This window comes from Glycine max, chromosome 4 (genome assembly GCF_000004515.6).
Source record: "Glycine max cultivar Williams 82 chromosome 4, Glycine_max_v4.0, whole genome shotgun sequence".
NCBI classification, from domain to species: domain Eukaryota; kingdom Viridiplantae; phylum Streptophyta; class Magnoliopsida; order Fabales; family Fabaceae; genus Glycine; species Glycine max.
Genome location: NC_016091.4, coordinates 7,524,192 through 7,549,168, shown reverse-complemented (window position 1 = coordinate 7,549,168; position 24,977 = coordinate 7,524,192). Strand labels below are relative to the sequence as shown.

General features: G+C 31.7%; 2 protein-coding genes across 10 annotated transcripts; one reads left to right on the top strand and one right to left on the bottom strand.

Moving 5' to 3' along the window:
- Window positions 1-1,795: 1,795 nt before the first annotated feature.
- LOC100777963 (amino acid permease 6-like) lies at window positions 1,796-6,282 on the top strand. Its single transcript, NM_001255887.2, is given in 7 exon segments — window positions 1,796-1,982; window positions 2,324-2,557; window positions 2,992-3,085; window positions 3,183-3,397; window positions 3,558-3,703; window positions 5,364-5,591; window positions 5,676-6,282. Coding segments are annotated over 7 exon segments (1,440 nt in total). The 5' UTR covers window positions 1,796-1,885; the 3' UTR covers window positions 6,102-6,282.
- Window positions 6,263-13,055, bottom strand: LOC100777433 (KH domain-containing protein HEN4). Of its 9 annotated transcripts, none has more exons than XR_005891149.1 (11): window positions 12,917-13,055; window positions 12,003-12,703; window positions 11,157-11,600; window positions 10,816-11,070; window positions 10,090-10,398; window positions 9,287-9,366; window positions 9,073-9,181; window positions 7,980-8,136; window positions 7,412-7,759; window positions 6,521-6,605; window positions 6,263-6,437 (listed from the first exon to the last, which is right to left on the bottom strand). XR_005891149.1 is itself a non-coding variant. In XM_003522680.4 (9 exons), the coding sequence occupies exons 2-8, from the start codon at window positions 12,696-12,698 to the stop codon at window positions 7,993-7,995; spliced, it is 2,037 nt and encodes a 678-aa protein (XP_003522728.1). In that variant the 5' UTR covers window positions 12,699-12,703; window positions 12,917-13,055; the 3' UTR covers window positions 6,263-7,759; window positions 7,980-7,992. The 9 variants fall into 9 exon arrangements, 2 of the variants coding, with proteins under 2 accessions (XP_003522728.1, XP_040870818.1); XR_005891150.1 differs by having other exon boundaries at window positions 6,263-6,356; XR_005891148.1 differs by having other exon boundaries at window positions 6,521-6,675; window positions 7,626-7,759.
- Window positions 13,056-24,977: the final 11,922 nt, after the last annotated feature.

The window sequence follows — 24,977 nt, the reverse complement described above, 5'->3', positions numbered from 1 at the left end:
AAAAATAATATTATAAAAATGTTATATAAATAATATAATTAAACAGTAAAAATACTGCACCAAATACCAATCCTCGAAATGGATCACTGAAACAAGAGTCTATTGGTTCATATTGCTTTTTTTACACTCCTAATACCCTTTATAGGTCGAATCAATTATCACACACATGGAGAGTGATGGTGGGAAAAGACAAAAAGAAAAGACTATCTTGCTATAAAGAAATACACCTATAATTATAAAAAATTTATGTGAAAACTAATGATTGTTAGTTCCCTTTTTACGACTTAATTGTCTTGCTCAAACCATAACCTTGGTTCAGTGTTTCCAAGTCTCATTGTTGGACAAGCATGGAAAGAAAAAGCGACACTTGTATATCATGAAATCATTAACAGCAAATTTGGTTCTTAATTTTAGTTGTGTTCCACAGTAGTATAATGGCACACTGGGCTTTGTTCAATGCTAGTAGTAATTAACACGGTTGCTCTATGAAGTGGGAAAGGACACACTGAGTACAATTGAGCAAATTAAAGATCAGAATGAATTTTTGATAGTTAATGCCGACAAAGCAGAATTTCAGCATATCTCTTGATCAGGTACTGCAGATAATCACGAACACTGACAATAGATAGTGATGGACGACTTCAAGTTTCAATGTCACTTTAAAAGCTCCTCTATAGCATTTACTGCAAAAGTTATCCAGATCATGACCACCGTCCATCGGTGTCAAGTCATGCTAAATCAATAAAGACCATCCATTTGAGCCTTAATTCCTGATGTAAAACAAAGCTCCACTTAGAGTGAAGGTTAAGCTTTGTTTTTCTTATAAGACAATTAGTATAAAACTTTATTTTGGAGAGATAAATTTAATGCTACTAATAAAATCAATTGTCAAATTGGTTAATAGGATTCTAAAATTAGTAGATCAAGGGAGTATCATTTTGTTTATCATGATTAATTAGCAAGTGCCTCTGGTATTGGAACCAATAAAATGCAAGAATCAGGAGTCCTTAGCCGGCAATTCAGCATTATATCATAGAATTGATGGGGTGCATGCGCCTGATATACATGATCTTCAATTCTTCATCATAGCCCCCCCAATTATATATACCAAAAAAAATGGAGAAGTTAGGTCAAAATTCATATATCTTTGATATGCAAACCAAAGTTTCAAGCAGTTTGCAGTGTGAATAAAAAATTAAGATAACTTAAAGCAAAATAAAAACCCAATAAGACCAAAAAGTTCGGGGAATCAAGTGCGAGAGAACGGCCATGCATGGTGCATTAGTCAGAGGGAATTGTAGCACTTTCAAGAAAACCATCATCAGTGGCTGCCATCAAAAAATTCTCCAAATGGATGGACTAAAACGAAAAACACGAGTGTGGGGACCCACGTGTTCGAAATGTACCAGAGATTTGCCACCTTCAATGGTTCTAAGGCGTGTCCAAAATTCCACCCTTACAAAACCACCTATCATCTTAAACTCCCAACTCACCATTAATTAAAGCTTTTCATTTTTATATTGTATTTCTCTACTTCCATAGGCTTTTGATAAAGTATTATATATGCCACTTTTTTATTAAAAAAAATCAATAAATTCCTCACCCATCGTTTAAGTACATGTGCCACACTTCCACTTAACTACTCTCCTTTGACTTCATTCCCCTTCTCTATTTAACCCATTATTGTTTTTCTCGCAAACTATCATGAATTCTAATTGCCTTTTCTTTTTTCTATAGTTCATTATCTTAGTTCACCAAACTCTTATAAGTAGAGCCAAGCCAAACCAACCACACCAAGTACAAGCAGAGAGTTACAACACATATTTCTTTTTCTTTTCCCTTTTTCCTAGGCACAGCACACGCCCTCTCAAATAGAAACTGAGAGATGAATTCTGATCAGTTTCAGAAGAACAGCATGTTCGTAGAAACCCCTGAAGATGGTGGCAAAAACTTCGACGATGATGGACGAGTCAGAAGAACGGGTACATATACACATATTTGTCACATAGTATTTTTTTTTTTTATCAGCAATATTGTCACATATATTAGCTAGCTAACTATACTAAAAACCCAACACACACATATATAATACCTCATAGTCATACATAGTAATACATAAGATATTTTCCAGCTAGAAACTATAAGACTAATCCTCAAGATATTTTTTAATAATTATTTTAAAAGTCAGTTTATCGTGATTTCTAATTGTATATCATATAAATTTACATAATTAAACACTTCGGCACAGAAATTAAACTTCAACAGTATATGTGATTTGGTTGTAACTCAATTATAACTTGTAACTTTATGATTGTGTTTGAAGGTACATGGATAACTGCGAGTGCCCATATCATAACGGCAGTGATAGGGTCAGGAGTGTTGTCACTTGCATGGGCAATTGCACAAATGGGTTGGGTGGCTGGCCCTGCCGTTCTCTTTGCCTTCTCTTTCATCACTTACTTCACTTCCACTCTTCTTGCCGACTGTTATCGTTCACCTGATCCTGTTCATGGCAAGCGAAACTACACCTATTCCGATGTTGTCAGATCCGTCTTAGGTAATATTCAATTCAATTTCATGCAATTTAATTATCTAGTTCAATTGGTTGAATAGGATATTAAATTATTATAAAATCTCTTGTTATATATTTTTTATTCCTACCAATTAACTGAGTACGTAGCTGTCAGATATAGCTTTGTTAATAGTTACTGCTACTGAAACTTGAGCATTCAAGCTTTCTAGGCGCTCTACCCACGATTTCTTTTATTTACAAGCTAAGAGACATATCAAAACACGAAGAGCAGTACCTAATTCCCATAAATATTTCTATTCATGTCTCTTTTACATGATTTTGTTTGCTACTAATCTATGATTTGAACAAGTAAAACCTGTCGTGATCGACCAAATTAATTTGAATGCAACGTATAGTAGTACGTACCGACTTGGAAATTTTAACGTATCTTATAATTTGTCGTTTTCAATTTTCCGTAGGAGGGAGGAAATTTCAGCTGTGTGGATTAGCTCAGTACATAAATCTTGTCGGTGTAACTATCGGTTACACGATAACGGCTTCAATTAGTATGGTGTAAGTTTCCATATCTAAATAAACTTTGGACGGTGGTATATGGTGTAGTGTAATAGTAATAATAAATCCACTTTATAATTTTCAAACCAATTATCAGGGCGGTGAAGAGGTCGAATTGTTTTCACAAACATGGTCATCATGTTAAGTGCTATACGTCAAACAACCCTTTCATGATCCTCTTTGCCTGCATTCAAATCGTGCTTAGCCAGATACCAAATTTCCATAAGCTCTGGTGGCTCTCCATTGTTGCAGCAGTTATGTCTTTTGCTTATTCTTCCATTGGCCTCGGGCTCTCAGTAGCTAAAGTGGCAGGTAAATTAGTAATCAAAAGTTAATTAAACTTCATTCAATTTCTTTGCACTAGCTAGGATGGTAAAAACGAAGTTGCTTACATTAATTTAAAGTAATGATATATAACAATAAGATACATATATATATATTACATACGTATGTTTGTTTGATATTGGTGAAGGTGGTGGAGAGCCTGTACGGACAACCTTAACGGGGGTGCAAGTTGGGGTAGACGTTACAGGATCCGAGAAGGTCTGGAGGACGTTTCAAGCTATTGGTGACATTGCCTTCGCTTATGCTTATTCTAACGTGCTCATCGAGATACAGGTAACTATATATAACTCGTTTTTTTTGTTGTTATCAAACATTAACATAAATAGAAGTAGAACCATCCATGCATGTCTACATATATAAAAGTATTGGAATTTATTAACTCAAATGCTGTCCTTATTTCCAAATAAGAACTTAACCTTTATGAATAAATATAAAGCACACAAAATTAATATATGTCACGATGATATAAAACTACTTTAATTTGCCTACCTATCCACACCATTAATACAGATAGATATATGGTATAGCACTATAGCTAGCTAGCGATTGCCCCTTTGCTCTTAGAGTTAGAGTTCATGCTTGCATGCATGCATAATTCAAGAGAACCGTGGCGGTATGGCAGAGTACTAGCCAAATTAAATGGCCAACTCCAAGTGGTATTTTGGCCACTTGGCAATTTTCAACGAATCGAAACACTTATTTGCTATTGACTAAAAAGCCTTTTATTTGCTACTTGTCTATGCGGGGCACACAGCTTAGTCCAAATTAAATTGGCTTTGCCCTTCTAATGCATTCGTAAAGAAAGTTCCTATTCTACGGGAAAAGTCAGTGAACTAAATTTAAAAGGCATTCTTAACTTATCGAATGAATTGGAGATACGAAGATACACTGATTTATATTTACGTAGTAGTCGTGTAAACAGTTGGATGATACACTGGTTCTATTAAAAAACATGTTGTAGACGATCTAAATCTAATATGAATTATAATAAATAATTTATATTTTTTTCTAATTAACTGTTAATGGAACAAGATATCATATAATATTGGTACGTTTTGTCAAATGCAAGTCATTATCTATCCATTAAAGTGGTAGAACCTATTCTAATCGAAACTAAAGATTCTTATTCTTTTTTTATTTTTTTAGTGGAAAGCAGATAAGATAAAGGATACCTTTTTAGCAAAAGGTCATTATTCTATCCTGGAAAAGATGCCAAGTTAAATTGTATTATCTTCGTACCGACGTTCATTACTTATTTTTTGTCTGTATACGCTTACCACTTGCCAGTAGTTAGTACATAACTAAAATTCCTTAAATACTGTTTATCAAAATTAAAAACAAAATTTAAAAAAATTATCTTTTTAAAACAAATTAGTAATTGAACAGGAGAACACGCTAATTTACGGTTTAATGATTTATTTGTGGTTAAATTCAGATCAAATTGATAATAAATCATTGTAAAAAGTTATTTAAAATTATAAATTAACACAAGGATGATTTTACAGGAAAAGAAACCATAAGTTAAGAAAAATACCTACGACTTATGAGTCTTTGTTTAACTTTAAAATAGTTTTAGAATTAGAAATTAAAAAATAAACAAAAAATAATTTTAAAAAACTATTCAAACATATTTGGGGGTATTAGTTCTTACTAGTTTGGCCAAAAGGACTCCATTTAAAAAGGGCGAAAATGAAATCCTATAAATATACTATCAAAACCTATAAAACTGTAGTGAGATTCATTTAAAAAGGATTTCATACATGTGAACATCACTGAATATTAGCTTGGCCGAAACAAATGACAAAATAAAAAGTTCTGAGTATGGGACATTTCGTGGTGTATGTGCATGTGTGTATAAATACTTGACAACCGTTTAAAGAGTATCAATAAGGGCACGCGATGACATTTTGCTTCCACCCCCACATAACTGCAGGATACCCTGAAATCGAGCCCTCCAGAGAACAAGGTCATGAAAAGAGCAAGTTTGATTGGCATCTTGACTACAACCTTGTTCTATGTGCTATGTGGCTGCCTAGGTTATGCAGCATTTGGAAACGATGCACCAGGAAATTTCCTCACAGGGTTCGGCTTCTACGAGCCCTTTTGGCTCATAGACTTTGCTAACATCTGCATAGCCGTGCACTTGGTTGGAGCATATCAGGTAAACAACTAGAATCAAACAGTGCGTTTTGTGGCATACGCGTATTTTGTTAATGCATGATGTTTTTTATGCCTTATTTGTCAGGTCTTCTGTCAGCCCATATTTGGGTTCGTAGAGAACTGGGGTAAGGAAAGGTGGCCAAATAGCCAATTTGTAAATGGAGAACACGCTTTGAACTTTCCACTATGTGGAACCTTCCCTGTGAACTTCTTCAGGGTGGTGTGGAGAACAACATATGTCATCATCACTGCTTTGATAGCTATGATGTTTCCATTCTTCAATGACTTCCTAGGCCTGATTGGTTCACTGTCCTTTTGGCCATTAACCGTTTACTTCCCCATAGAAATGTACATTAAGCAGTCAAAGATGCAAAGGTTTTCCTTCACGTGGACATGGCTCAAGATACTGAGCTGGGCTTGCTTGATCGTTTCTATTATCTCAGCTGCTGGTTCCATCCAAGGCCTCGCTCAAGATCTCAAGAAATATCAGCCCTTCAAAGCCCAGCAATAATAATAATTTGTTCCAAAGTTCTAAATTGCTTTCTTTTCTAAGTAACTTTTTTTAGTAAGTTTCAGCATGTTCATGGATAATTTATTGTTATCAAGTGCTTATGAAAGAAAGAATATAACACCCAGCTGCATTGTATAACTGTCAAGAATAATTCTAAGATGTATGAAAGTGTGCACTGTCATTTAACACTGTCGTCTACAGTACATGCACAATATATACCCACTCAATTCAGAGGAGCATGCACAAATCTTGTATCTGCATCATACACATTTAAAATAGCACAGTGAACATTCTGGACAGTGACGAAATACAAATTCACTAACTGGTTATGAAATCCTGTAATGGCACAAAGTATGAAGAAGTGGCAATCAACAACTATCTCTAACCGTGACTCATAAGTCGGAGGAAAACAATCTAACCTTCAAGACAAGAACAATCCATGTAGAACCAAACATTCAAGTCAGAATGCACAATCGATCATCTAACATACTCTCCATTTCTCAACTGTCATACATATATTATATGTCAATCAGCCCGATAGAAATGTTCGTTTCGCAATTGTCATGCATATACTCTGCATGTTTATTTCCACCAGTATTATAAATAGAAGAATTCAATAAATCAAATTTTAATATGGTGCGTTCAGATAGATATCCATTGGTAATTAGTTGGATTAATTATGAATAAAAAAATAGTTAGATTAATAGGCCAAAGAAAGACATGGGTTTCTGCTAGAAAGAAGGGACTGGGCCTGCAACTGATTAGGCCCAATAAGGATAGGTTTATGTTAGTAGATCAGCCTAAATAGGAATAATCGTGAACAGTTTAGGAGACTTTGGGTGATTGAAAAACAGTGTAAGGAGCGGATCTAGACCTCCAAATATCTGGAGCAAAGAATTGGTTACAAGGGGGATTCTTCCTAGTTCCATTCAATAAAAAATTCTGTCACTGTTATGATACTAGTTCTATCAGTTTATTGAGCATCTCCATCCCAGCATCCTTTTTTTTTTTACTTTTTACACATCACTTTTTTTATGTTTTACAATTTAAACTCTTTCCAAATTCCAACCAATCAACTTAAAAATTACCAAAATAGGTCCCACAAATAAGTAAGCAACCTTACATTTCATCAACATTAACTATTACCAACTTTTTATTATTATTTTTGATAAAAAAAAAAGTATATTATATGACCCTGAAAAAAAGTTAAGCACCTGGTGCATTGACATTACATGTTCTTAATAAGATAAAACTTCAATGCAAGATCTTACTAAGGATTGGTTCTTGATAAGAAAAGGGAATTTAAGCACCTCTAGATGGAGATGGCCTTAGGATCATCTAGTACTTGAACTAGTATACGTACAGCAGAGGAAATGCTCTTTCCATTATCTTCTTTCTAGAGCAGAGCAAATGCTATTGTCTTTTCTCTTTCTGTTGGCATTTTTTTGGGGGACAGATAGGGTCGTACAAGTCCAATGATAAAAGCACATATGCATGGAAGAACCAGATGATTAATATTCTTACATGTCAAAGAAGAGGAGTAAAGCATACACCAACTTGCTTGAGTTAAAGATACCAAGAGACGTTGGAAGCCATTTTGACTGCTGCTTATCTTCTACAAGCTTCAAAACAGTGCTGATCTTGGACATGACGAAAATCTATCAAACATAGGGATGTATCTTTAATTTTGGAAAAGCAAACCAAATAAATGCACATGAATTCATGAAAGCAAAGCTGGTGCATAGTTGTATTTCTATACGATAACATTTTACACCATTTATACCACATGCCTACTAAAAATTGCAAGAGGGAGAAAATTAAGCAAAAAAACTCAATTACAACTGCCAGACTAAAGAAACAAATGTATCAGGGTGTTACCCAAATAGAGTGATCAAACTGACTCCCTCTCACTCATGACAAATGCCTGAATAAGACTTTGGGCAGCATGAGTTTGCTCTGGGGTTCCAGATATTATAATTTTAGTTTCCACAGCTCCAGGCTTTGGATCAGTAATAGTAATGTTTGCATCAGAGATCTGTGTGGACCACATAGTAGATGTCAAAATCATGAAGAATTATACAATGATTTCATCAATAATCACACCATCCAACAAATTATGTCCCAATTGAATTGAGATCAGAAAAGAGGGATACAATATTTTCATTTTTTTACTTCTACCTTGTGGTGTATTGGGGCCAGGGGTTTGGGTGCACTTTCTTTAACTTCAATGACTAAATGGCAGAAACATGTACAATGTTTCACATTAACACAATCAAAGCATACAGTGAATGAAAATGTAAATTACATCTACGCTAGTAGGCTTAATTGCCCTCTTGGTCCCCCTCTAGTTAGTTTTGGACTGTACAATTTTGATCTCAATTATTTTTATAGTCAATTAAGCAAAGTTGGTCCTCTTAGTTTTATCAATTTTCTCCTACCAAATACCCTCAAATTCTAAGTATTTCAATTGAAGTGAAAATTTTCCAGTATTTTGAATGGTGTGAGATTAGGCTTTGACGAAGAAAAATTTAGAGATTTTTTTATTTTGATTGATGAGTTTTTTAGCAAAAGAACATTTAACATTATTTCATTGATTCAATTTGTGAATTTTTTAGTAGGAAGTGGAAATTTGAGGGTTTTAGGTAAAAGAAAATCAACGAAGACCAAAATTTTATTTTATTTTGGGGGGGGGGGGTCAATTGACTAAAGAAACACTTGGACCAAACCACACTAGTCCAAACTAAAGGAACCAAAAATATAATTATTCGTTTCATCTATAATGTTGAATAGGTCCCTTTTGTGTTTTCCTTGGGAATTTGTAAACACATGAGCATATGCAAAGAAATTTTGGTATAGGTGTGGATGTGTGAGTGGCACAAGCAACTACTTAAAGTGTAAAGCACAAACCATCTAACAGCCAGATAAAATCTACAAAATTAACACCATAAATTACCAGATACAGTGGGTTCACCTGAAGTATTTGTTTTAGGCATTCACCATCTTCCCCATATATTACAGGCACCACTGCTCGAGGAACAACAACTTCAACAGTGGTGCTTGTGATAATTGGTTGGCTCCCCCTGCATGGGGAAAAAAACTCAGTAATAGAGATAGAGAGAAAAGAAGAGAATTTGAAAATAATAAAGAAAACAAAACTATTGACAGCAATACTGCAGTAGACACACCCTGCAAATCCTGAAATTCTTCTAGGAGGACCTCTTGGAAAGTCTGGCAAGCCAATGGGTGTGCCACCTTCAAGTACCCCCTAGAAACCAGATTTCCAACACAGGTAGGTATATCAGTGCATAAACAGAGCTTCTTTAAAACATAGCTTCTCAGTTCTCAGAAGTCAGAACTAAATATTGACATGTCATTCCTTCTGAAATTTTACATTTGGGAAAAACAGACCAGGTAATTTGGCCTGAATAATGGGATATTGGTCCATAGTCCAGTCCTCTTCTATTGACTGATATTTATCTGAGCAAGGCTTCTATCAGCCTCTGGTGGAAGCCTGCCCAATGACCCTGAATTTAAAAGAAGAAAATTCCTGCCAGGGATTGATCTATTGTTTATTGCAACTTCTTGTGTGGTATATGTAAATAAATAGATTAAAGATTAATTATAACTTTTAAGACTGTAAATTTGTGTTGGTATCTCAAATTATGCAAGTAGCAATTGAAAGAAAATATTTTATAAAATAAGGACCTTTAAACGGTATAGAAATTAAAAAATAATGCATCACCTACACTTAAAAAAACTTACGTTTTATCAAATATATTATATATTATTATTACATACACATTCCTTTTGACACCAACCAAGCCTATTAGACCACTCTTCCCTTCCTCATCCATTTCAATTTTAATTTTAACAATACTAACTTCAACATCTAGCGCAAGTGTTTGACAGTGATTTAAATGACATGCAGATATGCTGCAAGGGTAATGTTTTAAGCCTAAGTACCAAAAGAGAAAAAACAGTCCAATACCAGAGGACCCCAAGGCTTCCTTTGAGATATGTGAGGAGGAAGGCCTGGCCTATGTATATTATTCAGAAAAGCAGGGCGATCATCAAGAGGAAAACCCGCATGTGAAGGTGGAGGACCAAGGTCAGAATACATCCCAGGAGGTGAAAGTCCCCTCCTTCCTAAATAAGGTGGGAATGGAGGAAGTTGATCCAGAAATGGAGAATTTGAAGGATAATTGACAGATGGATATGAATCGCGAAAGAAATGATGTTTTAATCTAGTGGTTATTTGCAAAAGAGCCTCATGCACTGCCTCAATTTCTCCATTCACCTGACAGAAATTAAACAAGATAAGCAACAACCATGTGAAACATTAAATAAGACTAGAAGCTAAAAAATGTTTAAACTCAATTAACACCAATCACCAAGCATATGTGTCATGCCAATTAATAAAATTGAAGAATCAGTACCATGTAAAAATAATTATCAACAAGTTACTCCAACTGCTCATTTTGAAAAGCTACAGGAATTCACAATATGAACATATTAGTTGTAGTTTTTCCTAGGAAATCAGAATTTTTCTGTTACAAATTTAGGAATCCAAAGGAGTAGTTGTTTAATTCAATCTTAAATAATTAGAAGATAATGAAATATCAGCATTATTATGTAAATTAACTATATGAGACAAACTACAAAGATTATAAAGTGGAAGAAGTTTACACCAATATCAAACTCAGTAAAATTGCACCTGAATTACTTCTTCATCCTCTGAAGCACACTTTGGAACCTTATCCTTTCCTAATATACGGATATGGGCCCCTGATTTCTTCCTCATTTCAGTTATGATGGAACCACCCTTGCCAAGGAGACAACCTATTTGATTGGAAGAAACAAGAAACCTTGCTAACATAGTATGGTCATTGGCATCGGGTATAGGCTTGGCTATTCTAGTTTGCACACGAAATACAGCCTCTTGCACAGGGGATACTCTATCCTCGGGGTGCTGCAAACATTAATCTAACATCAGTTAAAAAAGATGTGGCTCCATAACAATAGCTCAGATGAGAAAATGGAAAACTTGAACCATACCGCTGGACCAGATATAACAATAACACAGTCCTCTGAATCTGGAGGGGCTTCTAAAACCTTGATTTCACTCACTGTCTCTTGTTGCACAGTCTTTATGATTGCTCCACCTTTGCCAATTATATTTCCCACCCTCTCCACAGGACACAATAAACGAAAAGTAAGCATTTCTTGTAAAGGCCTCGTGCGACCGTGGATGGCAGCTTCATGAAACTTGGGAATCAAAGGAGGGGCAGAATGAAAAGCAGAAATATCATGAGGACCAGTAGCAAAAGGTTCTCCTTGAGCAGCAAAAGAATGGTTGTGTGGTGGGAATTGCCCAAATGAATGAGATGATGGCCCAGTAGACTTGGCGGACAGGGATTCATGATCCCGAGGTGGATTTTCCAAAAGCTGTTGAGAAACAGATTGAAGAGCTTTCCTGACAACTTCTACACTTCCTGAGATCTACATCAAGGCATACATATGAAAAATAATGTTGAAACAAGATTACAAGCATGAACAGATCTTAAAATGAGTAATAAGTAATAACTAATAAGCACCAAAATAGCAGCAGCTATAGAACCCCTTTTCTGCACTTCAACCTCGAATTATGTGTCACTCAAAATGCATACATGCAAAACATAGTATTAATGAAATTAACTTCAGGGTTCAGACAATTAATTAAATAAAATTTGACAAAGCAAACATTCTAGCCAGACATTTGCTACTTCAAATACAACTCCCAGTTATACTTTAATTTAATTTAATTAAATAAAAAACACAGCCAGTTAGTTTAAAAACACTGAATCAAAAGGGGATAATGGCACACCCCTTATCCCTTTTTTGATCAGTATCACAAACATTTACCTGAACTATCTCATCAAATGCTGATGCACACACTGGAACCTTGTCTTTAGGAAGGATCCGAATCTGTGCACCACTCTCAGCTGCCATTCTCTTTATCACACTACCACCCTTTCCTAAAACGCATCCAACTTGAGCAGTAAGAATAAGCAGCCTCAAAAAAAAGGAAGAAGATTTATTACTTTCTTCATCCCCTTCAGTTGTCTCCTCTACTCCCTCAACCATCCTCTCGAAAACTAGGGATATAGCTTTCCAAATAGCCGAATTCCCCTTCTCACTCTTTGAATCTTCAACGGGAACAGCATCTTTTTCTTCTTTATCTTCATTACCATTGCCATCACTACCATTCTTCTCCTCCCCATCTTTCCCCTCGCTTCCAACATCATCATTATCATTAACCTCCTTTCCCTGCTCAGCAGTATATTCTTCAGCCTCTTTATCCGAACCCGAGATAGTGATAACCCTTTCATCACACCCAGGAACAGCTTCCTCAATCTTAACCTTCACACCAGTTTCTAGGCGAATTTGCGATATGATGGAACCACCTTTGCCAATAACACTGCCGATTCTAGAAGCATGACAGAGCAAACGGAACACAACGCTACCTGGAGAAACATCCAACGGCGAAAAACCGCCAGAAGATTTCCGGCGTTTCCCTCTCCCATTGGGCCCCGCATTTGGCCTCTTAGAAGACGCCATTGAAACTGACACAAGCACGAAACAATGACAACACTATTCTACATCAGTTTAACACTATTTATCAATAATGTAACCACAAAGTACATATAGTGTTGATAACATATCCTATGAAATTATTCAATCATGCGAGTCTGTGAGGTTGTAAAATTCAAATAAAAAGATGGAAAAGAAGAAGATAAACGAAAGTGACAGTGCTGCGATCTGAGTATATTCCAAACCTTCGGGAATCGGCCGGAGTCGACGATGAAGGGCGGAGAACGACAGAAATGGTGCTGGCAAAGAATTCTGAAATTCTATGTGCGCCTTTGCAGTGTGTGACCTAAGCAGTAAGCTCTCAGAACTTAGAAGTTAGAAGAGCTAACGGGCCACTTCTATTCGTTGAGCCCAGAATGAGTAATTGGGCCCCCACTTTTACTTGCTACAGTTTTTGACGAACATATTTTAAAATTTAATTTCATTGGAATTGTTATGCTAAAAGACAGAAGATATCCCGACGCAGACGCAGTCATATAGGGTACTATTACATTCATATATAAGTAAAAACTATGTATTCAGCAAAGAACTTATCGTGTGCAAAATTTCTTTAGATCAACCAGAATCACACATATTGTGAGTGAAATTAATTTATGATTCAGTGGATCAGGAGACACTCGTAATCTATTACATATGACCAAAAAAGACAAAAGATATTAATAAGTTGTTAATCTAAGTAATGATGGAATCGTTCCTATTTATTCTACAATAAACAAGATAAAATTAAATAGAATAAATAGAGAATATAAACAAGTAGCAAGAATCGAATTTGCATCATTTGAAGTCTAAGGGAGGGGAGACTTGTTAAAGATGACTAGTCAGAATTCTTACCAAAGATTAATTATCAACTTTGGATATTCTTCACCGATGTCATGGTAATGAAAAATACAGAGTTACAAATTGTTTTTTGTCTTCCTTTGTATTTTGTCCTTGTAACTGTTTCCAAATCTCCCTTTATAAATTATTCATTTATTCTTTCTCTTTTATTTTATTTTTATGCTTTTAAATATAGAGAGACACTTTCGCTTCCTCTTGTAAATATCAACTAATTAAGAGCACAAAAAAATCCCACTTTAACTAAAAACATACATCAATAATCAAAGAAAAAATTACGTAGAGCAAAAATAATTAAAGAAAAATATATCATGTGGTTAATTATTACCTATAATGGCAAAGTGGTGATGGTACGACAGTGACATTGTGGTGGTGTGGTTGCCCAAGACACCACAATGAAAGAAGAATGTGACCATGTAAAAGGTGCAACATAGGTGGGGGTACCACAATGGTGAAGGATCTAATGATGGGGCATGTGATGTGGTTGAGGAAAAATAAATAATGATGACGATGACGGATGGCATGGTGGAAAGGCAATCAGGGGTGGCAATGACAAGGAAGGGGAGTGAAGGGGCGACAACGATGAAGACAAAAATAACTAAAGGGTTGACGATGGTAATGAAGGAAAAGGAAATGGAGAGACAACAAGGAAGGACAAAAGAGGTGGCAAACAGTGACGAGATAGCGATGATGGAGAAAGCAAGAAAGGAAAATGAGGGAGATGTTATGGGTTTAGGAAATATATTAATAGTTAGTGTCGACTATGTCCAACACAATTGTGTTATTGCGATAATTGTTTTTGGAATAGCTTCAAATTAGTGTTCACTTAAGCTAATGCTATGATAAAATATCTCTAGAGTTCAATTGAGACAATGTGACTATGTACTTAGTTAGAAACGGTCAAATAACTTAATCACAAATAATGCCTATTAGAACAAGACAAACCAATGCTAAGTTCAACACAACTTCATTAATAGCTATAATTGTTTTAAATAAGCATTGGCTTGAGCTGACACTATGGTAAAATATGAATTTAGTGTCAACCAAATTGTAGCTAGTTAGAAACAATCAAATGACCAAATTGGAATAAATGTTTGTGTCAATGCTATAGTGTGAATTATTTTTTACACCAACCTAAGTTGACACTAAACTAAAGTTAACATTAATCCTAATCATCAATTCTAACCGATGACACATTTTTCAATTAAAATAATGATGTAAAACAATATAACCAACGATATTAACATTGATGTCAAAGCTAACACTAGGCTTCAAACGATATGAGTGAGATTTGTTGTAGTGAGAATTGAATCTAAGTTCTTACAAAGTTAAAGGCATTGTTAAACTTTTTTCACTTATTAATTTAAACTTAGTTACTTCGGGGGAGAAAATCTCTAACTTTTTTTTACATTTTCCCCCATTTTTGCCTTCCCCCCCTAAGATAAACCTCACATTATCTTTGAACTCCCACTACAACATATAGCACACTTTCACATCACCACACTTCATCACCGTCGCATTTACATCTCAATTACTTGATAAATAGTGATAAATAAAAAGACTAAAAATTATTAAATTATTAAATTATTTTATTAATATTAAATATTATATATTTTAATTTATACTAATAAATATATTTAACATTTAATATTAATAAAAATATTTGAATATTTAATAACATTTTTGTTTTTTATTTATTATTATCTTTCAAGTGTTGGACACTAAGACCAAATGGGAAAGAAAACCTCTTAAGGAGAAAATGTAAGTGTAATTGGATATTGATGTGACAAATTAATTTTAGATTTTCATTACATGCATCCAAAATTAACTTTTAACCATTATTTGAAAGATAATGATAAATAAAAAGATTAAAAAATTATTAAATATTTAAATATTTTTTATTAAGATTAAATGTTAGATATTTTTATTAATATTGTACTAATAAAAATATTTAGCATTTAATAGTAATAAAAAATTAAATATTTAATAACATTTTAGTCTTTTATTTATTACTATCTTTCAAATAATGGTTAAAAATTAATTTTGGACACATGTAATGAAAGTCTGTAAATGATTTGTCTCATTATCCATTTTCACTTACATTTTTCTTCTTAAAAGCTTTCCCACCCCTTGACTCTAGCATCAAACAATGACAAAGTGTCATGCAAATGTATAGAAAGAGAAATTGAGGATTTCAGAAGGTAAAGTGAAAGAATTGGGAACTTATGAAGGTAGAAACATAAAATGGGAACAAAGGGAAAGGCTTAAGAGTAATCAAGATAAAATCCATAAACTCTAAATGCAACAAAAGCCATAACCTTGATTGTAGAATTGAACCCAACCTTTGCGGATCTATAAGTCAAGAGAAACTTATAAAGGGAGAGAGTCCTACAAAAGGTAGAAAACATAATTACGGGCTTGCAAAGTAGAAAGATAAATGAGGACAAAAAGGCATAAACATAAAAACAAAGAGAAAGACATAGGCATAAGAATAAAGAAAGGCATGTGAGAAAAGATAGATAGTGAGAAGAAAAAGACCCAAAAAGAGGATCAAGATGTGAATGCAGCAATGATGAAGTCCAATGGAGTAAGAGTGCAACAATATGGTGAAGTGGGAGTGCAAAGATAATGTGGGGTCTGACTCAAAGGTGGAAAGCAAAAGGATGGGGGGAAATATAAAATAATGTTGGGATTTTTCTCCCAAGTGATTAAATAAAAACAACATTAACAAGGATTTTGATTAAACCGTAGGAATTTATCTATTATTCTTTTAATATAAACTATATACGATGTGGTAAAACTTAAATCGAATTGATCAATGACCGGGAATCAAGCCATAAATAATCCAATAAAGTTATCATAATGGATATGCTAGCAAACAGGGGCAAATGTAATTAATTAAATAAAAATAACATTAACAAGGTTTTTGACTAAACCCTCAGAATTTACTTGTTGTTTTAATATAAATCTCATACAAATGTTATAAAACTTGGACTGATTTGACCGGGTACAAAACCCATGACTGTTTCGATCAAGTTATCAGATCCAATATGATAGCAAGCAAGAACTGATGTAGTTAAACTGGATGAAAACCATACTGGATTGGTAAAACTCGACAACTTGATTGTAACTTAGTGGTTGGGGTGTTGAGAAAACACAATAAACTAAGAAGAAAAAAAGACAAAAAATAAATATTTGCAGGAGATAAGATTAATAAGCATGAAGATCTTGGCAACCAGATGCACATTGTGTTATGTCTTCCATATTTGAAAAGATAGGAACATGAAATAAAAAAAAAGAGGGAGGAAGGGGGCGGTGAGATAATGAAGCTCGCAGGTCAAGATGTGTGCAATGTTGCATCTACATGTAGGCAAAACGATTTTAGGTTTCACTTAAACAATCAATGAGTTCTTTTTGGCTTATATCAGTTATATACTTTAAAAGATGAAGAAAGAGGGCATGGATGAGAGTAGTGGGATAATGAAGTTCACAACTTAAGATGTGTGTGGCCTTGTGTCTATGAAAACAAAACGATGTATGGTTACAGGTAAACAATTAGTATGGGCCTTTTGGGCTTATATTAGTTATATACTTTAAAAGGTTTTCATGTAGGCTTGTATGATAAATAATAGATATGTAATTATAAATAATCTTAACATTAGAATTAAATTAAAATTATAAGTACAAAGATATAGCCACACAAAATCAAAATGTTAGATACAACATCATCATCCTCAATTTAAGGCTAATAATGAATCATACCAACTTGAACATAATTCGAGACTTTATTCGACAATTGATTTGTTGAACTTGGTTCATGAACCAAACTTGAGTTCGAAGTTGAACCCGTTAAATAAACGAGTAGAACTTCAACTAGATGTATATAACTTGATTCAAATGGTTATTTATCTATTAATTATATCTAGATTTATCTATCTAACAATCTATGCATATATTAAATATTTTACATTACTAAATTCCTATAATTATTTATAGTTAATTTCATTTTTTTGTATTAAATGAATAAATAAAAGCATGTACAATAATTATAAAGTTAACATATACATATATATAGTAATATATTTTATATCATTATTAAATTGATATAATTATTTTTTTCACTAATTTCATATTTATTTTATTTTTCCATAAGATAAAAATATATGTAAAATAATTATAATTTTAAATCGAGTCGAATTGACGAGTTGAGCCTAACATAGTTGTTCATGAGTTTGAATCGAATTGAGTTTGAGCTGAAAATAAAAGTCCGTATCAAACTCAAGTCAAGCTCAAAGCTGAATCATTTCTTATCATGTCGAGTCGAGTTAGGTTTGCTCGATTCATTTTCAGTCCTAATCATCACCATCACCACCACCACCACAATCGATCGACCAATAATCCTGAGTCTTGATTATATTGATTACTATTTTGAATTTTATAACATCAAGTGATACTCGATCTATAGTACAGGACTATAAGTATTTGACCAAAATTAAATATTATAACCTCGGTTAATTGTATTCATTCCCAGCAATTATAGTTAGACATGGCAACGGGGCAGGACAGGGACGGGTATTGCCTCCCCAGTCCCCGACCCCAACTCTCCAACATATATCTATATCCGTCCCCGATACCCGACGGGTTAAAATTTGTTACCCATCCCCGTACCCATCAGGTATCGGGTATCCTCCTCCCCGGTTTAGATTTGTAAATTTTTTTTGTAAAAAAATTATATTGAAAATCTAATTTAAAAACATTGATTGTTACACATTTATTTTTAACTACTTGTATTTGTAATGCACTTGTCTACAAAAATCATCAAGAAAAATATATTAAATTATGTAAAAATTATAAAAAAAAATTAACAAGTAATTAATAAAATTTTAATAATTTCATCATCGGGGCGGGTATGGGAATGAGTATGGGACGGGTAGTGACATCCCTATCCCTGACCCCGACCCCAACCCTGATTAAAAAAATCGAGTAATCCCTGAACTCGTATCCAGTCAACTCGAATATTTCCCGTCAAAATTAAGATGGGTTTGGACGGATGTCACGGATACGGATTTTATTGTCATGCCTAGTTATAGTAAGTTAGTAACCCAAGTTTACCAACCTCAATTAAAATCAGCAATTCTCTTAATGTAGATTTTAGTTGTGATTAGATGTTCATCTAAAATAAAATCTTTTCATATATACCCTATTTTCTCGTAAAGAAAACCTGTAAATAAGTGTGAATTATAATTTGTGCAAATAAAGAAGTACCGTACTCCTTTTTTTTTTACAAACAGAAGTACCATACTCTTGAGGTGAGATTTCAAATCTTATTTAAGATCGAGTAGATATTTATATACAACCTTTGGTCATAAATGACAACAAATGCATCTGTTACAAAAAGTGATTTATAAAGGTACATAACATCTTTGAAACCAAAAAAAATAATTATGCTGGAGTGTTTTTGTTTCTTTCTGCTTTGAATTGTTTTATTGCATTTGGCATCTCACTTGTACAACCCATCGTTCTGTTTGATGCTTCAAGCATTTTAAACAGTCCGGTACTATAGATCGAGATGGTTTAAATTCATTATCAATCATTATATGCCTAATTTGGTGCTGTTAGATTAGAAACCACCAATATATATACAGCTGGTATCAAGAGCAAAAGAGAAGTGCAGGTGTGTACAGCTCTGTGTTGTGCCCCTAACTGATAAAACTCCACAAAATTGTAGCCTGTAGGTTCAATTTTCAGCATAAAGTTGTTTGTCATGTAATTGGTTACTCCTCTGTTTGGAATTTTATAATTAAACTAGGTAACTGTTCATAAGATAATGGCATGTCTGGGAGGACATCATATACAAAACTCGAATATGAAAAATCAAATAGTAGGATTATTTTAAGATGCTGCAACCACTTAAACTTGGTGGTTCTGAGTGCATTGCATCGAATTAGTGAAAAGCAAGCATAAAAGGAAATTATATATGTAGAGTACTTGCAGTTGCAGTTGACTTCAGTTATGGGTGTTCTTTGGTATGAATATTCTTTACCCTAATCCTTTCTTTTCTACAGTGAGGAGGAGTGTCGAATCAGAATGATAGATAGAATAGAACAAAACCAGGTGACCCAGTAGCAGTTAAGTCCACTAGTATATCTAAATCAATTTTTGTTTTCCATCGACATCATTGCACGTTTCTCATTCATGGCCATTATACGCCAAAAAGTTGGAACTTTGTCCCGCAATATCACTCAGGGTAGCCCACCATTTTCGTCACATGCTAGTGTGCTACTCGCCAGAATATTTGGAACTTTGTTCTTTAAGGTGAAACTTTGCAATTCTTACATATAAAAACTGATAATTCAGCATAGTGCTGTGAATACAATATAAGATCAACTATACAGTACTGGTCTTTAATGAGATATCTAAACCTTGGTTTATACTAAAATTAGTGAAGTATTAGAATTTTAAAAAAGTTAAGATCACTTAAGCAATTTCTCATAGGCCTAAAACAATTTGATAATAATATATTAAATGACCTGTCAGGTCTAGTAAGGAAGCGACATATTTCATGATTACAAAACTTTTCAACATTAGTAATTTGCCTTATTTACTTTTGAAATGGGATTTTTTGAGTAGGGACTATATGTATCTCTACCCGGAGACACAATTTTATTTGATTGTAATATGATTGTGTAACAAAATTTTCTTTTTGAATATTTAATACAATTATATACTTATATTTAAATTAAAAATTATCGATTAGGCTGAAATAATCTTATGTATCTGTGTTGAATGGTTGAAGTGAGATTATTGACAATTTAACACATTCACACTTTGCCTTCTTAGTTTAATTTCTATTTGATTACTTTTCGCCCCTTATCCTTATACAGGAGCCGCCGAATACACCAGCTACACCTAACATGTGAAATGAAAGTTATCTTTATTTAAGTTTTCCTTTTAAGCACAAGCTTTCATACATCGTATATAAAACTTAAAAAATAGTATAAACATATAATAAATAAACACAAATACCTACTTTTGTATTTGCATAAAATAAAATACTTATAATTATGATGAAATGATTTGATTGAATAACAAATTGACATGTCTACTAAATAAACATTTCATTTAATTACTATATCATAAAAGTTAAAGTAGAAAAAATATTTATATATGTATATATATGTATTAAATATAAATATTACACCATAATTGTTGATATTTTTTGTGTAAAAAAATATTTTATTCTCTACAATTAATAATTTATATGATATAAGAGAAATAAACTTATTAATTTCAATTTTATTTAAAATTTTAAACAATTTAAGTGTTGAAAAAATCAAATAAAAATAAAAGGTAATGAGTATATATATATATATATATATATATATATATATATATATATATTGACTTCCATTTCTGTTGCGAATAAAAACTTAACAAAAATAAAATTAGAAAGTTGAAAAATATAAAGAAAAAAGAGGAATGTGAATAGATATATGCTAAAGTATCAATAAGCACGTTCTTACTTTTAACATTAAAATTTCCGTTCAGAAAAAATAAATATAAGATGATGATTGAAAAGCATGGAAAAAGAAATAGAAAATCAAACAAAACAAGCTTAGGATGAATATTAATGTGACATAGAAATAGCCAATATTATTTTACAAAAATCCTTTTTATTTTCTTCTGATCCCCTTCCCTTTTTCAAAATACAAACACGGGGTTCCCTTTGTTTTCTTTTTCAAAATGAAAATCTTCCAGAATGTCTACCCCCTTCCCTTTTTCGGTCCAGAGAATATATTGTTCCCTTTACTTCACCCCTTCGTCATCAGCCATGCCAGTTTTTAGGGCTTTGACTTTTGATGGAACCCAAAAATATGGGTGGAAAGCACCAAACACAATGAGGAAAATAAGAAACAAATTGACAGAATATATATATATATATATATATATATATATATATATATATATATATATATATATATATATATATATATTAACATTGATTAAAAATCAAGGATTGAAATTATGATAAAACACATAAGCATATAAAATAAAGGGAAAATTACAAAGTTTTTAAAATCTTACCATCATTTTCTTGAGTAGCAGCATCATACCCCGAGTACGAGTTGACAATAAACCTAGACTCCAACGTTAGAATTACTACTACTCTTCCAAGGACTTGAACAATGGAGAAGGGACCAATAGGTATTGGGAAAAAAGAAATGCTTAAACCAATGTTACTCATCAAAATACTAGTAATCGAATAAATGTACACCTGACCCTTTTAACAGTATGTGGACCATAAGTGATTAATTATATTTTTTGAGGTGCACCTCAATTGTTTCAATATGACGCAAGCTAGTTACACACTATAAAAAAGTTATATTTTACGACATATGATTTAAGATGATTATATTAAATTGTCTTAGAATATGATGTAGAATCGATATAGAAATATATTTTTATTTTTGTAGTAGTGACATGCAGAAATACCACAATATGCATATCTCGTGTTGAATTGAATCAATCTATGGCTCCAGTTAATATGTAGATCTAAAGATGTTAAGTGTAATGGTTGGTTTTACCCAAATTTAACCTTAGACTTGATTGGTTTACAAGTAATCAATAGGTTCACTAACGTTGACTTCTAATTAAATTATGGCTTAGTGTGGCAAGAGGAGACCAGTCAAATTTATGAAACAAAAGGGTAGTATTTTATAATTTATACATTAATTGCCACAGTTTCATTACTAGTAGACAGTAGTCAGTGAGTTCCCCTTTCAAAAAGTCTCCACTTTTTCTTCTTGTCAAGCTATAATCTGTTTATAGAAAATGACGTAACCATATTGGAAACGAAGTTGCAACAGAAGATGGATTCAATCGCACATATTCCTCGTCACATGCAATCGGGCAGGGTCAACGTTAGTTAACGTATCAAAACTAAAAAGCACTTAAACGCTAGCTTCTAGAATAATAGCATAACTGAATATTTGATTGTCCTCTTGAAGAACAAAGGAGATATGGTTAGATTAAAATGGAAAAAAATCAACAAATTAAATTTATGTTAAAAATTTAATTATGTAGTTGACATATGGATTATATATTCTGAATAATTTTCCCGTTGTGTCAAAGTAATGTTGGAAATTTGTACCCAAAAAAAAAGTAAAGTACTGTTGGAAACAGTACAAAGTATGTCAAAGAGAGTGTGGCAAAGAATATATTGTTAATTTTTTTCTTAAAATTATTGATATATAAACTTAATGATTAATAGCAATTATAGAAAATTCATAGAGACGCTGCAAAAATGGTTTGATGGGGGCACCCATTAGGCCATAAGGTGAAGATTCGGATTCAAATTCCCTCTTACCCATATCCCAACTAGAAATAGCTTTGACTATCTATACCATATAAATTATGCTAATTTTATGTGATAATAAGTTAATAACCACGTTTGTTCAAAAAAAAAGAAGCAGATGCAGTAAAAAAAATTCAATAATCTTAATAGAAGTTAAACTCGTGAAATTTTATTTAAAAATAAAGTAATAAATTATTAACACACTTGTTTTATTTAATCAATTTTGCAAACACTATTTTACATGTATCACTAGTCAAGACTTATTTTTTTTAAAATTATAAAAATTTATAAACTAAAATAAAATAATATTTAATTTTACATATATTTTTTTATTATAAAATTTTGTTTTAATATAATTTAATAATTTTTTATATATTAATTTGTTCTTGTTATTTTAAAAAAATTACATAAACTAATATATATATTATTCTTAAAATTTAATTTTACATATATTTTTTTATTATAAAATTTTGTTTTAATATAAATTAATAATTTTTTATATATTAATTTGTTCTTTTTATTTTAAAAAAATTACATAAACTAATATATATATTATTCTTAAAAATATTTTATGTAATTATACAAATTATGTAAATTTAAAATAATATTTAAATAATCTAAAAAATAAAAAATATTATTTTTTATAATTAAAATAAAAATTTGTATTACTTATAAATATAAATAAATTTACATAAAATAGTTTATATAAATAATTTACATATAAATTTATGTAAATTTATTAATTTATATAATTGGTATTAACAAACTTATTTACTAAATTTTCTTATAGTTAAAATGAAAATATTAACATGTAAGTTTCCTAAAAAAATTAAATATTTAAATTTATAATTTATATAATTAGAATAAAAATAATTTACATATTAATTGATGTAATTATATTGATTTATATAATTAGAGTAAAAATAATGTGTATATTAAAATTAATTTACAAACTAATTTTTGCAAATAATTTATATATTAATTTATGAAAATTAATTATAAATTGGTAAATTAAAGTAAAAAAATGAAAAGTATTCAAAATAAAAATAAAAAGATTTATATATTAAATATTTATAATTTTATAATTTTTTATAAATAAAAAACAACTTTTAACTAATGGTATATACAAAATAATGTTTATAAAGTTAACTGAATAAAAAAAAATATCTTAGTGATTTATTACCTTATTTTTAAGTAAAAAGTTATGAGTTTAACTTCTATTAATTTTTTTTTTACTTTGTTTAACTATGTGTCATATAAGCGTTATGTCGAAAGTTTATACAAATCTCAAGTCAGTATTAATATATCATATTAAAAGTCAACGTTATAAAGATTAAATGTTTTGATTTATAAATAAAAAAATCAAAATCATAAATTTAAAATTATAAGAGAAATAAAATTACAATTAAAAAAAAACATGACTTCCTAGATAATGAATGTGAGTGAAATTCTTTCTCATTCTGTTGGATATTTTTTTTTTAACTTCTCATTAAATTGAAAGTTGACATCGCATGCATAATATCTATAAAATATTAAATGTTGTAAAAAATCTATAAAATATTAAGTTAATCCAAAATGATTTAAATCCTCTTTAATATACATAAAATTAATAGAACTTTGAGATATATGAAAACAAAACAATATCTCGTTGATCGTAGTTTTAACTTTTATTTTTCTATTTTTTAATTTAAAAGATATTTTAGATTTTTATTTTATTTATAAATTTTGTGAAATATACAAAATTATTTATTGAGTTGTATAAAACCAACTCTCAAAATACATAATGTTTAATTATTCAAGTCAAACCTGTCAAAAGTTTCTTTCAGTCCAACTCGGATTAATGAGACGAATATGAGTCATAAACGTTATTTGAGAGAGAAAAAAAAAAAAGGAAAATGATTTGTCTTTTAGGTCCCGCTTGGAAGAGTTTATTAACAACTTATTGAGACTTATCTTGTGCTATAAGTGCTTATATGAGTGTTTGGGAAGGTCTATAAAAAGATCTCATACTGATCCATAAGATTTTTTGAGCTTATTGTAATAAGTTGTAGGGAGTA

Bases quoted from the DNA above. Each gene is read 5' to 3' on its own strand.
- LOC100777433 (XM_041014884.1), bottom strand. From the start codon at position 12,698: ATGGCGTCTTCTAAGAGGCCAAATGCGGGGCCCAATGGGAGAGGGAAA. The intron at 11,071-11,156 runs GTATGGTTCAAG...TAATGTTTGCAG, and splicing joins TTGTTATATCTGGTCCAGCG to CACCCCGAGGATAGAGTATC. The intron at 9,367-10,089 runs GTATTGGACTGT...TCTGGTTTCTAG, and splicing joins GGAAGCCTTGGGGTCCTCTG to GGGGTACTTGAAGGTGGCAC.